Source organism: Ailuropoda melanoleuca, chromosome 8 (assembly GCF_002007445.2).
Source record: "Ailuropoda melanoleuca isolate Jingjing chromosome 8, ASM200744v2, whole genome shotgun sequence".
Taxonomy (NCBI): domain Eukaryota; kingdom Metazoa; phylum Chordata; class Mammalia; order Carnivora; family Ursidae; genus Ailuropoda; species Ailuropoda melanoleuca.
In genome coordinates, this window is record NC_048225.1 from 46,089,625 (window position 1) to 46,105,161 (window position 15,537).

At 39.1% G+C, this 15,537-nt stretch overlaps 1 protein-coding gene and 1 long non-coding RNA gene across 32 annotated transcripts in view; one reads left to right on the forward strand and one right to left on the reverse strand.

Annotated features, from left to right (window-relative positions):
* Positions 1-15,537, forward strand: part of DLG2 (discs large MAGUK scaffold protein 2) — a 1,964,683-nt gene that overhangs the window by 1,818,279 nt on the left and 130,867 nt on the right. For all 20 annotated transcript variants that reach the window (XM_034666214.1, XM_034666215.1, XM_034666218.1 and 17 more), the window contains one exon: positions 1,896-2,010. In XM_034666214.1, coding sequence (XP_034522105.1) covers positions 1,896-2,010 — 115 coding nt within the window. The remainder of the gene's footprint in view (positions 1-1,895; positions 2,011-15,537) is intronic.
* LOC105241548 overlaps positions 1-15,537 on the reverse strand; it is a 159,968-nt gene that overhangs the window by 86,016 nt on the left and 58,415 nt on the right. The gene's annotated exons all lie outside the window — the stretch shown is intronic.

Sequence of the window (15,537 nt, forward strand, 5' to 3'; positions counted from 1 at the left end):
TTAAGCATCAGAAATTTCTAGTCAATTTTGATGGTTTTATCTTTAGCATACTAAACTTTAAAAATATTCAATATTCATAGGTCATTATCCAGTTATCTACTTATCACTGAAAACCAAGGTCAGGTCTTCTCTTTTATGATATTCCACCCCATAATAACCAACAGATAGTCAGTAAATTGAATTTAAATTTAATTTTGTGGAACTTTTCATTATAAAGACTTTGAAACACTGTAAGTAGATAATCTTTTATTATGTTCATCTAGTCATCCTTGTTTTTATGAAAAGTTATGAATAAATTAAATTGAAAATAAAATTGTTTTTTGAAATGTACTGAGGAAATACTTTATGATGAATTTCTATAAAAGAATAATTTATAATTTGAATTAGCATTTTAAAAATTCTTTATGGTGAGTTTCTTTGTAATTAAAAGAACGATTTGTAATTTAAACTAGCATTTTCACATTTATCTCATGAGTAAATTGGCCTTCTCACCTACTGGATTTTGCTAAAGCAAGACACTCTATGCCAAGGAGAGATAGAACAAATTGTGATCAGAAATATAAAAACTTCAAAAGCTTTTCCTTTTTACATGCCGATTGTGTTAATAAGTATCTTAAAACCTATTTGTGCTGTCTTCATTTCTATTGGATTAACATATGGAAAAATACGTTTCCTATGAAGAAATAGTATGAGATATACCTGTATTTTCTTGATTTTTTTTAGACCCTTATGTTTCAATGTTTCTAAAATATATTTACTCCCATTTCCAGTGCCATTCTCCTAGAAGTTCATTTAAATATGTAACGCATCTTAGAATTGATGAAGTTTGACATATGGAGTTTTTATATTAGAGTTATAAGGCAAAATTGAGGTATGATCCCAAATGATCAGCTTCTAGCAACCCTCTAGCAGAGAAAAAACTCAAATTAAAAGGCAATTCTTTTACACAATTCATCACCAAACACTTGGTTCTCTGATCTATCAGGCTGAAAGTTAACTGTAGACTCAACCTCCCCTCACAATAACATTGCTAATTGCTTGGATATTTGTTTTGTTTGTGGATCTTGGTGGGTTTTTTTGTTTGTTTTTTNTTTTACACAATTCATCACCAAACACTTGGTTCTCTGATCTATCAGGCTGAAAGTTAACTGTAGACTCAACCTTCCCTCACAATAACATTGCTAATTGCTTGGATATTTGTTTTGTTTGTGGATCTTAGTGGGTTTTTTTGTTTGTTTTTGGGGGGGGGGTTTGCCCTCTTTTCTAAATTAAAGTTTTTATTTTGAGATAATTGTAGATTCATACGCAGTTACAATAAATAATACAGGAAGATCCATGTACCTTTTTACTCATAGTTCCCCCCAATGGTAACATTTTATAAAACTATAGCACATTACCATAGCCAGGATATTGACCTTGATGTAATCCATCGATCTAATTCCAATTTTCCCAGTTTTACTTGTACTCGTTTGTGGGAGTATATATGAGTGTAGTTAGCTGTAGATCATTTTTTCACATGTGCCGTTACCTTTATCCATTACCACAGTCAAGACAGCACATTTTCATCACGGCAAGAATGCCCCATGCTGCCCATTTATAACCTCACATACCTCCTCCCCCATAGACTTTTCACATGTTGGGGATTTGATGGCAGTACGTTTTCTAGTTACATTTGGGGAAGTAACTGATTTGTCCTTTTCCTTTTGTGAATGTCTGTAAATATTATTGATTTATTAAGCAACTGATCCCTCCGTATTCACTATTTTGAGTTATGCATCTCCCTGATGTTTGACAGAGGAACCAACATCAGGGGCAAGTAGCCACCTAATCTGTGCACCATTTCTCCTTCTCTGAAGGCACAGGACCAAATCTACCATCTTTGTTTCCTTTCCCAGATTACGCTCGATTTGAGGCCAAAATCCATGACCTACGTGAGCAGATGATGAACCACAGCATGAGCTCCGGGTCCGGGTCCCTGCGAACCAATCAGAAACGCTCCCTCTATGTCAGGTAGGCAACGGAGCATTTCTTACTGTGAGCTGCACTTTGTGCGCAACCCAGCTTGGGGAGATAAAAGCAACACCTCGTAGCTATGGAACACGTGTTCTTGTTAACCCAGGCTCATCAATACAGCACCAAAAGACGTCAAATTTAACCACTTTGAAGACATTTTTGAAATGTTATTACATTAAATTAGTTAAAAGCCCTGCTTTTAACAAGTTACTCTTTGAGAATGCTATGAGCTAGTTCTTAGCACAGGTCGCAGTAAAAATAATGAAAAGAAACATTTTCATTCCTGATCATCTTAAATTAAATATATGGACCAAGGGGCGCCTGAGTGGCACAGCAGTTAAGCCTCTGCCTTTGGCTCAGGGCGTGATCCCGGCATTATGGGATCGAGCCCCACATCAGGCTCCTCTGCTATGAGCCTGCTTCTTCCTCTCCCACTCCCCCTGCTTGTGTTCCCTCTCTCGCTGGCTGTCTCTATCTCTGTCAAATAAATAAAAATAAAAAATCTTTTAAATAAATAAATAAATGGACCAAAACCTTAGATATTTTCCTACCATCAGTATAGGAAGAAAATATTCTTGTATCACCTCTTGATCTGCCTGATATATATTGCATGAACTTTGGTGTGTTGATTGAAAATCAAAAGCACTCTGCTAAAGAGGTACATGCTTCTTCCCAACAAGTTTTGGTGGAAAAACTCTTCTGTGGTATCTCGTGACCAGTTGTTTCTCAGACTATGAAAGTTACCTGTTCCTTGCCTGACAAAACTCATTAATTTACCAGAAAAAAAAAAAATGACTGATAGAACTTGAAATGCATTCCAGTCTTTCATCCCTGTAGTTAACTCTTGAGTAAGGTCCATCATCACTGAACTACAACATGTTCCTCTTCTTCGTGCAAGCCTCCTAGATTCCTTCCAAAATATAGTTCATCAGTGCTGACTGTACTTTTTAAAATAATATAAGTATTAACCAAAGGGGGGGAAGTGATACCTAATACATTGTCAGAATGAATCTACGGGCCAATGGAGGAGCCATGCCCATCCTCACTGCATTCTCCTCTCCTCACTTGGCCCCAGAATCTGGTCTGACTCCCACCTAAGGTTATATCCTCCTCAGCTGAAATTTCACTGTCTTTTCCTTGCATGAAGTGTGTGTTATGGATACTAAATCATATATTTGAATTGACATGTTCAGTTATTCCACTTTGGCTGTGAAGTTATCTTCAGTGTGTATCAGGTAGACACAACAGGGCCAAGAAGGGAGCAGGATTCCAGATGGTGGCACGTTCTCGAGGGCCTTGATTTGCTTGCCCCTGGGACAAGCATAGAGTCCCTCCTTATTCCAGGGAGTTCCAATACTTCAGAAGCCCCAATATTGAAAATAAAAACAGGGTAAAACAAAACAAAACTATTTTTGACTACTAATGTTCCAAATTTGACTAACTGAATTTCACAAGATTATTTTAATATACTCCAGTGTAATCCACAACAGGAACTATTAAGAACCACCCTGGAACGTATCTTGTAGTGAAGTCACAGATGTGATGGAAAGTGGTTATTTCTTTTCTCCTTATTGGCTTTATGTTGCTCGTCTTTGTGATGCAAAATATTTTAAATTTTGAGATGTTATGGTCTTGGGTAGCAAATTGGAAAAAGCCAATTGGGTTAATAGGATAGGAAAAAATCAGTTAATGCAAATGAAATGGTTATATAGAATAACACTGGAAGGAAAAATTGCCATATTGTTGGTATCTTGTTAAAAAAATAGAATGCATAAAAATGTTAACGTACTAAAAGAACTTTGGTGAAAATATACTGGCAGTAGTTTGGTCTTTTGAATTAAGTTGTGGAAGATTAAGAAGATTAAATGGAGTGATATAGTGATACAATGTAAAACTAATAGACTTATTTGAAAAAGCAGTGTTAATCAGACCCAAACCTTTATTCTCTAAAATGATAAATAAAAATATGACATACAAAAGAGATCAATACTTAAGGTAATAAAGAAGGTTATCTTGTACCACATTCTAATAGTTAGAAATGGAATTGAAAAGAGGAACCTCTTTTAAATGACACTCAAAAAATAGCTGACACTTCGTGGGAAATTCTCCAAATGATCTCTCTACTGTACAAATATGGTATTTGGTTTCCAAATGTATAATTATTAATGCTTATTTAGTACCTAGAGGGTTGACCTTAGCATCTAAAGGACTCTTAGAGGCATAAAATTGGAAGAGATAAGGGCCATGCATAGAGTAAAATCAGAGGGAAAGAACTTACGAGACACCCCCCCAACCCTGCGCCCCGGCCTTGTTCTCATAGGATGTGGTAAAACTGACAATCCCTACCCCAACAACAGCAATGAAAAGGCAATCAGATGGAATGAACTAGCAAGGCCTAAGGGGAATTCTTACTAAAAATGATACAACAACTTTGTACTTTTGTCCCCGCCCCCTTTATTTTTTATAGAGGGGGGTGGGTTACACCAAATTGGGCTTTAAGATTTTCATAGAGATGCTTGCTTTATCTAGAGCACTTGAATAGGGCTGGTGCCAGTTGGTTGTACTTATTTTAGAAAGTCAACTAAGTTGCTCTCTCAAAATAAATTAGTAGCAGGATTTCTCTGATTATATAAATATCAGATGATGAGCATGTTTCTTTAATCTGAAACTGACATCCTGGAATATTATTCTACTTAGCTTTATGTAAGTCTAGGGCCGGAAGGAATCTTAACTATCACCAGATCCACTGTTTAATTGACAGGACAGGAAACTGAGGCCCCAGGAGGGGAGAGATCTGCCCCAGATCTTTGGTGGCAGAGTCGGATCTTCTATCTCCCTTCTCACTCCGCCTCCCAAGGGCTCAGCTTCTGTGGTATCAGCTGTTGAATGCACTTGAGCTGTGATTCCCAATCTGCTTCTGGCAGCACAGCCCCCAACTCTTAGATGAGGGAATAGGTTAGCCGAGAGGAGAAACTCCAGCATAAACCCTTTGGGATTTTTACACAGGATAAACTGCACTACAGGACATATGGGATTTCTTTAGTTTTATTGGTATTTTTCCATGAAGCCAAAACCTAAACCAGAAAGCTAACAGCCTCTTTTTGTTCTGTGATAAACAATTTAGCTGACTTATAGGGTATTTGTCTGCACCACAAAACCACCCCTTCCCCGTACACATACACAAATGCCCGCATAGACACGCATACTCACACACACACATTCACACTCACACACTCCCAAACCTAGCCGTGCCCTGGCTGTGTCTGAGAGGCTGCGTCTTCTCAGGATGGTGCATGAGCTGGCTTCATTCCCTTGCTAGAAATAATCCTCCCAGGTGATAGCAATTTGTTTGCCTGAAAGTGTTGAAAGGAGGAAGGGTGAATTAGCACATCTGAGCCAGGCAGTGTTTTAAGCTTGAGCCAACCCTCTCTATTTTCCAATCTACTTGTAATTATTTTCCTTCTTTGAATCTTTTGTGTAAGGTGCCCACAGTGCTTCGGTAGTGCTATACAAATGGAGTTGATTGCTGCTTATGAGAACACTGTGCCTCTTCTATGCAAATGCTTTGGATATATTTGATTTACTGGGCTATTTGTATTGTATATTTCCTGCATGGTGAAACATAGAGCTGTAGAACCTTTAAAGCAAATAAAATGTAAAAAATTTGAATAAAATATTTTTCAAAATGCTCCACAAGTACATTATGAATTCTTCAGACGTAGATGCACTTGGGCTCCTGAGCCACTGGAATACGGATTTGTTGCACATGTTTCGAGGCTCTCTCTGTGGGCAGATTGAGCTCTCCCTGGCTCTAAAATATGCACTGTCTTACCTACCAGCTGGCAAACGCATCCCTGTGACGGAGAACAAGGCTTTTCCTGCTACTAATAGGAATGGACCTTTATATCCAAATGCTACTAAGAAAGGTCAGAGATGTAGGTGATTGAAATCACATACAAGTGCAAACAGCGAAGGAAAGCACCTTCCTTAAGATAAAGGAGAGCAAGAGCACCCAGGACTTGGAGAATGGGGAGAGGAGGAAAGGAAAGCAGCTAAGTCCACCAATGGAGCGTAAAAGGTGACAGGAAAGAGTGAAGCCTGGCCCATGTTCATTTGTTTATCAAAGGTATCCATTTTGAGAGTTCAAGTGAATAACCTCTCTGTCTGAATTTGGGTTTAAAAGTCATTTGCTTTGATTTATTTGTGCCTTCATCAAGCTGTTTTTGAGTGTATATTTTGTGCCAAGACCTATAATGGACACTGAGGACTCAGCCGTAAAAGTCACGTTTCCTGTCCACAAGACTCTCTCATCCGTGGGAGAAACAGATGAGAGGAAGACAATCACAGTGCAGCGTGGTGTGAAAAATTTGTCCTAGAAAGGCCTGGAACCTTTATTGCTTCATTATGCAAAGATATCCGAATTGGTCTTTAAAAATCTTATGTTAACTTACAAGTTTTCAAGTCTTTTTACTCAAAATAAGAAAAACATTCTATTTATCTCCCCTTTAAAAAAAGAAATGAGGGCCACAACTCATTAACTTGATTTAATAACTCACTAATGGGTCATGATATACAGCTTGTGGTTGAAATAAACAAGAAGGAGTGCTCCAGGCAGATGACACTATATGCCAGCAGGAGAGCACACCTTCACTGCATTACATGTAGCAAATCTCTGGGCTGCTGTTCCAACCATTTTGTTACAGATGAGGAAGTGGAAGTGAAGGAAAATATTTGTCAGGCACCTTCTCTGGGTCAGCCGTTGTACCAGTGGTGTTGTACGTCTGTTTTCCCATATGATTCTCCCAACATCTTGAAGAGTGGAGGACTGTTTCCGCCACTTTACAGATGAAAAAACTGAGATTCACAGAAGTTAAATAATGTCCCAAAGATCACAGAGTTAGACTGGATGTAAGCATAGACATTCACGGCCTGTGTGTGAGGCAGTGGAGAACAGTGGAGCACAGTTGCTGGATTCTGCCACACAAAATTTGAATCTTGGTTCTGCCACTTACTAACTCAAGTGATTTTGGGCCAGTCTCTCTGGCCTTGGTTTCTTTATCTGTGAAATGCGAAGAGTAATAGGATACCATAAAGTACTCATGAGGACTAAATAAAATAGTGAATTTAAGTACCTGTCACATAGGGAACAATTAATTGGTGGTATTTATTGTATATTATAAAGGCAACCTTTCCCCTGCAGAACAGAGAGACCATAGAATTGGCCCTGAACAAACTCCTGTTTTCTCAGCAGAGGGATGAGACACCCTTGTCCCTTTGCTTTCCTTCAGCAAGGGAAGGAGGACAGACTTCCTAGTACCATTTTACATTTTGGCTAATCTAGACCCCATGAAGACTGAAGGGAACCCCAGAATTGCAGGCTCCAGGATGCCCAGCTCTGTCAACTCACCAGACATCTCTCATACCCCACAAGAGCCTACCCAGACACAGAATCTGCCAAGTATTCAGCTGGAGCCACAGATAGGAAGGGTCACTGTGCTTACAACTGGCCCCTTCAGTTTGTCCTCGGTATCCATAGCCCATGATTCTTCCACTTCTCCTCTGCATTCTTCACCCCCTCCAAACCCTTTGATCACCTTTTGCTATTTCCCAAGACAGCTTTTGCTTCAAAGGCTATAAAATGACAAATGCTCTTAGGTCTGCCTCCTGCCCCATTGTTTAACATAAGGCTATCATACATTGATTCCTCAGTGCACTGATTCTTACATTCAGTAAACATGGTTTCCATACTTCCCTACAGTGCACCAGTCTATGTAGGTGCTAAGGATGCGGGCATGAATAAGAACACATACCTTCTTCCCTCAGGATTCTCACAGTCCGTGTCTGTAGGCCATTCAAATAGTGGGCAGATCATTACTTCCTGTTACCACGTGTGTTATATGCCTTGCAGTTATTATCCTTTTTTAATCTTTGCAATATGCCCATTAGGCTTCCTACAGTGACACCTGCCCAGAAGACCACTGGTGTTCAAAACTCATCTGTTAAAATACTGATCACTCTAGTCTTTATTAAGTTTTCATGGTAAAGACCCTGGAAATGGAAACTCCGTTCAATACTGGACTTGCAGATTCCAGTTAATGTTTTCATTTTGTCATACCTTAGTGCCGTGTGCCACAGTGCTTGGCATAAAGAAGTTTCCTTGGTAAATATTTGTTGAATGAATTAATTCCTAGACTCTTTTCCTAGATAGATGTGAAAGAAAAAAAATAGAATAGAAGCCAAGATCTTTGAACAACCAGTCCTATGCAAGTTCAATACCAACTGGGCTGCCACCAAGTCCATGGAGTCTGGTCGTGTCCTGAGAACACAGGCCTTACCTACTGGTGCTGGGATTTCCAGGAAACATCTGGCACTGGCAGGGCCTTTCAGGCTGCTTCATTGGCCTGCTGAACTATGTGACTCTCTTTAAACTGGCGGCTAATTCAATAATAGATTTGGACAAGCACACACAACCAGTACCCTTAGTGAGAGGACTTGGGGTAGGAGCAGGGCCCACGGTGAACCTCATCCTGCATCTCATTCTCAACACCCTTAGTCTTCCTATTGGAAGTTGTATCAAAGGTGGTCTTGAGAAAACAAATTCCACTCAGGAGTCTTTATCCTGATGGGTTTTTGTTCAAGGGGAACAATGTTCTCACCTGATTGATTTTGTTGGGAGGGGATAGTTACAGCATCATATGAGTAAGAGACTCTGGTCTTTGTTTTTTTCTTTAAACAGTCTCATACCCTTCCACGCAGTGTTCTGCTGGTCAGTAACCTGGGGGTGGTAAGGAAGAATGGCAAATGGAGCCTGTCAGGGGACTTCACGCCAGTGTGAAGCTGCTTCTAACTTCATGTGACTACGGATTTCTCAAGGACATTTAAGACAAAGCCATGAAATCTGTGGACTTAATACAAATCAGATTTTTATCTTCCTTCCCTCCAAACTTGGACCCAGCATGCTCTCAGTAGCTGTCCCCAGAGGACATATTACACTCATCTGTGTGTACCCCCTGCCCAGTACTAGCACAGGGCTGGCCGACAGTGGCATTTGTATTACTTCTCAGTCATTCACTCATATATTCTTATTTAGCAAAATAATCATGTATTCATTCACAGATATGCTGTATTGCAGCAAAAAAGGAAGTCTAAACTGCTTGGGCTCAGATTCTTACCTCTCTTAGAATCTTACTGAGAGAGATATGACCAAGTATCTGAAACAGTTGAACAGGATGAAGCAGAAAGTCTGGAGGAAGTCTAGACTGGGAAACCAGAAGAGGTCTGGAGAAGGTACGGCAGTATCTGGGTGGCCTGCATACGCCATACTGAAGGGCAAGAGCTTATGTGCCCAGACTTCACTCCTGACTTCCCTTCAGCCTTAAAACCATGCTGTGCCAGATATGAAGAGTAGCAGTGTAGAAGGCCAAAGAGGCTTAAAAAACCATTTACACAAGGTGCTATGTGGCTATATTCTTTACCCAGATATAACTCTCCATGAAGCCCATGCTCATTGTCCTTCCATACAGTAAAGATGAAGTTGACCCTATAGGGACACAAGTTAAATTCATATCGATTGACTTTCTGTTTGGTTTATGCTTTATACTAACTTCCTCCAGCTCCTGGTCCAGACATCAAAGTTTATCGATTGCTAAAACTGAATTCTCATTTGTAAAATGTACATAATAGCTAGTTCACAGGCTTGTTGTTAGGATTAAGTTAAACTAAGTCTATGAAAGCGTCTGCCAGATGGAACTCATTAGGTACAGGGGAGGTCCTGCTACCCCTGTAAGTGCTCAGAACCACCTCCTAAGCTGGTACCTCCTTGGAAGCAGGCTAGAATTTGACTCCTCATTTATACATTGAGCCTTATTAGCATTATGCTCACTCTTTCAGACATTTGCATTTTTAATTGCATCCTTAATTGTGGAATAAAAGGCTTTGTCTTCAGGCAGCTAATTTTATGCCAGAAATAGAAAGGAGGAGGAGTCACTGGGGATCTGGAGGAGTTTTCTCCTTCTCTTGAAATCACAGCTTGGCCCTGATTTTAAAAGGTTTTTAATTTTTAGATTTCTATAGAAAGAAGGACAGAAGATCCATGGATGGCCCTTCCATTGACCATTATGCCAAAATTTAGAATCTTTTTTTCCTCACCTCTATGCCAAGAGCTAAAATCTAGGTATCATTTTTATTAATGGTGCACCCTAATTCACTCACTCACTCACTCGCTCATCCAGAAACCCTCTGTTGAGCCATAACCATCCACCTCATACTGCACCGTGCTCTGTGGATAAAAAGATTCGTAGAGCATCTTTTCTGTCCTTAAGGTGTTCAAGGGTCATGCTACCAACCTGGCTTCTGTCCCTGCCCCCTCCTCTCTAGTGGAGGTGCTTATCCCTTTAGACCAAGATTACTGCCTCCTACAACAATCGGAGACAGCGTTAACCAGAAAAGAGAGCAGAACACTAGAAGGTGGGACACAGAATGCCCCCAGGAGGGACAGGTGACAAGTGAGGACACACAAGAATTGAGGGAAACTTACCCTAAATCATGAGGCTAGGTTAGGAGCAAAGGAATAGACTCAAGCTATTTGTTCTAATCTCAGTGCCTGATACGTTATAGGAATTCTGTAAATACTTGTTGAATGAACTTTTTGAGTGGCAGTTGAAGATGGTGATTAATAGAACAAGGGATTAGGAAAACCATCAACAACTCAGTGCTGGTTGATGAGCACCTGCCCTCTGTGTTCCTCTAACCCACATAAACTTGTCTCTTCAATCCTTCACATGCTCTCTGTTTCCTGCCTGTTCACATAAACTTGTCTCTTCAATCCTTCACATGCTCTCTGCTTCCTGCCTGTTCACACTCCAGTCCCCTCCACTGGACTGGAGGGGGAGCAGCTCTGTCGAATGGGGATTTACTTGGTTACAGCACAATCTGGCGTGTGGTAACTGCTGACTCAATCCAGTGAATGAATTATGATGTCACAAGATTGGAGAGCATTTAACTTCAATTAAAATTTTACTTGATTACCTCATGGCTTGCAAGTGGTTCCCTGGCTAACAAAGGTCTTTGTGCCTTCTTGATCATATGAGTAAGCAGCCCTGTTAAGTAGTGATAATCATCTCAGACTATGTTGGGTGTTTTTTAACCGTTTAGCCAAACAAATGCCATATTTAATATGGATTAGACTTCCGATTCATTTTCCTTTTTATTATAAATCAATAATAACTAACAATAACAAACATGGACAAATGCTTTTAATCATAATCATAATAAATAACAAATTATAATTGCATCATACTCTAGGCCAAGCAGTTTGCTAAGCACCTTATGTGGATTATTTTATTTAATTCTCAGAAAAACCCTATGAAATAGGTGCTGTTTTTTTATTCCCATTGTACAGAAGAGAAAGCGGAGGCTAGGTTTAAAGTTTAACCGCAAGAGGCTACGATGGGGCTAGAATCTAAGCATGTTGTCTTATGCCCCTACCTACGGTGCCATGTGGCTTTCTGAAAGGACTGTCATAGATTTGATTTGCTTTGATACAGTATGTCTGTTAAGTAGATATTGTTTTCTCACAGTTTTCTTCGGCTAAGGAATCTGAGGCTCAGAATATTAAGCTCTCTACCGTTTTCTCCAAGGATAGAATAGCACCAGGACTTTGCCTCAGTGCACCTGCTTTAAAGGTGTGTAAACATGCATCTCACACGTATCTTTCTCTAATGTTTGCCTTGTGTTTCATTTATTGCCATGTTACATAGCGCATGATTTTTATAGAACTACTTATGCATTATGAAATGTTGTATAGGCAGTTGAATAACCGTGTCACCTTAGATCCTATACCCTAGTTTGAAGATACCCAGAGCATGTGGATTTGTGATTAAATTGAGTGAGCCCACGCTGAGGTATGGCCATTACAACTGGATGCACAAGGTCCCTGCCCCTCTTTGGCTAAGACAAATTCTGCAGCCTGTGTAGCACATCAAGGAACACAACTGAAGTGCCTGTCCCACATAGTGCCCCACGTGTGGGGGGACCTGCAGACTGATAGCCCTACCAGCTACACAATTTGCGGGGCTCACTGCAAAATGAAAAGGCACAGCTTCTTGTTCAAAAATTAAGACTATCAAGATGGTGAGACCAGAGCGTAATACTCCAGTGCAGGACCCTGTGCTACCACACAAGTCCCACGCCTAGGAAGCCAGTCCTGCTGACATCTGGTTTAGTACATTTGGCTCAAAGCTGAAAGCACGTGTGTTTTCCTTAGTAAAGCGTGCAGTACGTGGAAGAACTATGAAGTCAGCACTGAGAACGTTTTTCAAGGATCCAAGTTTTGTCTTTTACCCGCAAGAGTATTTTATATAAATTATCTCAATGCCTGATTTTATGATCTGTAGAAACACTCTGTGCCAGCCCTCTTAATACCTGAGAAACTTTAAATTCCCACTTGCTCTGAGCTTTCAACAGCGCACTTTGAGTCATCTCCCTCTGCTGAAGTAAATCTTCCACAAGCTAAGTAGTGTCATCATTTCACATTTATTTAGCACCAGCAGTACATTTTCGTCTTCCCATTCTGCAAATTTCTGTCCCCTTCCTTTGCTCCTCAGGCCAAAATTTTTAAGAAAATGCACAGAAGTTTCTCAGAGGACTTTGGAAATCCCTGGAATCTGTGGGTATTATTGGCGTCCTTCCAGGTGTCATTTTCTAAATGCAAAATGTAGGACTCACAGATTTCCCTGACCAGCAATATTAGAATTAAAAAAAAAAAAGGGGGGGGGGCCTGACATGGGATTGACAACCTGATTTCACCAAGTAAGAATTTTAAGAATAATAAACACATACACAGATTATCATATATATTTTTTAAGTTTATTGCTCTTTATTTTTGCCATCATTATATATGAGAGAGGGCACTTTAATGCCCAAAGAAAAATAAGAACATAATTGGAGTATCAGGAAAAGTATTCCAAATTTTAAAATTTATATTTTTAAAACCTCGCTAGACGAATCTCCATATTTCCCCTGTCCGTATAATCCTACCTCATCACTGAAAAAATTAAGGTGAACGTAATGGCCGCATTGTTTAATTCTTAATCCTGGATCTTTTGGTCCAATCTAAATGATTCAAAAATGCTTGGGATGCATTTTTTACCTCTGTTTTTTCTTGAGAAAGAATATCATCTTTTAGATTGGCTTTTTCCTCATGTGTTTTCTTTATCTTTTATACAATTTTCTCAATAAGTAGGAAGCCCAAATCCATGCTTTTATTAAAAGGTCAGAAGGAATTTCCCATCATCAAAGTTACCTTTCATTGTTTTTTAAATTGTACTTTCATTTATTGACATTTATATCATTCTTTCTTCATTTTAAAAGTAGACTCTTTTTAAAAGTATCACTGTAATTATAGTATCTTCGATTGTATTTTAAAACATTTTTAACTGTTATCATTTAAGGCCAGATTGCTTGTTTCATGTGCCATCTCCACTTTAATTTTCCTAAAAATACAGATTTGGCCCCTCAGATGTGGGATCCCACACTTTTTTAAAAAATCTGATTCTGTGGGTAAAATACTGAGAAAATGTGATGCTAACTGAATAGAACTTTACAATAAACAGGATATTTGGTAGCTGCTAGTGACCTCTATTTTAAAAATACAAATTCTCATGTAAATTAACTTTGTAGTTAGTTCCTACTCTCCAGACAAAGCTCTTAAACCAGGTCCAGTGGCTTCTGAACTGTTTCACCCCCTGCTTCCTATTAAGGAGAGCTCTGAGTTAGTCATCAGGAAGGTGTCTCAGTGTTTCTGATTGCTGTGAAGCCAGGCCAATGAGGAGTTTCTGCACTTTCTAAAAAGCTTATGTTGAATGAACCCCACTGTTGGCTCTTTATCAGATGATGACATCTTTCTCTTTTCCTAAAATTCCCTGTTTCTGTCCCTTCCTTCTTAAATGGATGTCCCACACTACTCCCACCTCCACAACACACTACAATCTTCTTATAAATCCTTGATTATATAATGGATTCAGGTATCCTGAGGACAAGATAGTGATAAGAATTTAAATTTCATAAGATCTATGAGGGAGTGTCATTATTATCCCCATTATACAGTTAATGAAACTGAGGTTAGATAATTTACACAGCAAAGTTACACAGCAAAGAAGGAGAACAAACTCAGTTTTGTCTGCCAAATCCCTGTTCTTAACCTTAATGTCCAGGGTTTCTAGAAATCCACATTTTCTTAGATATGCTTGATTTCATATATGCTCCTTCATTCATATTGGTACTTCTAGTTGTTATAGTCTTGTAAGTTTTATACTAGGAAATATAGTCATTTAATGTATAATGTATCGCCCTCAATAATAACTAAGTACCTTAAAGATGCTTGATGTGTGTGGAGTGATGATGGCTCAAATTTGAACCATAGGGTCACACCCTTCATCTACCAAGCATTCACAGCAAAGAGGCATGAGTTTTCTGGCTGTGGGCCGCTGCACACAGGATGGGAGGTCTGCAAGACCTTCAGACTAAATTACAGCAAGTATGGCATGGGAGAAAGGGTGTGAAATTAAGTTTTTCTTAAGTAACTGTTAATTATAGGAAACCAGAAGAAAAGAAACTTATAGTCCTATCTCTCTCATAAACATAAGATCAAGAATCTAAAATAAAATATTAATACAGTGAATCCAGTGATCTATAGAAAGGATACTATAAGCACAGAATGCACTGAACTTCTGTTCATCAAAAGACACCGTGAATAAGATGAAAGTGTAAGACAGAGCACAGGAGAAGATTTGTAATACACAGATCTGGCAAAGGAATTATAATCAGACTATCTAAAGAACTGCCACAAGATACTAGGCAAAAGATAGAAACCACATTTTTTTAAATGGTCAAAAGACTTGAACAGATATTTCATGATAGAGAAGGTCTATAAATGGTCAGTTCCCACATGAAATGGTATTTATCTCATTAGTCCTCAGGAAATGTAAATTAAAACATTAACGGCAAGCATGTAGAGACTTTCATGTGTTGCTCATGGGAGGTAAATCCGTTTGACCACATTGATATACTGTTAGCATTTATTGTTGTTAAACATATTATACCCTATGATTCATTGCTAGGTATATACACAGTAGAAATATTTACATAAGTTCAACAAAAAACCATGTAAGAATGCTTAAGCTACAGTATTCGTAATAGCCTAGTCCTGGAAATAATCCAGCCGTCTACCAACAACAGAATAGGTGAATAAGTTTTGGCATATTTATGCAAGGGAATATTGTACAGCAATGAAAATGAACAGTTGCTATATGCAACAGCAGGTGAAGATCTTGCAAATACAGTGAAAGAAGCCACGTAAAATATTACGCGTATTAGTTTTCTATGCTGCTGTACCAAACTATGACACATTTAGTGGCTTTAAAAACCATAAATGTATTATCTTACAGCTCTGTAGGTTATTTCATTAAGGGTCTTACCAGACCAAAACCAAGCTATGAGCAGGCTATGTTCCTTTCTGGAGGCTCA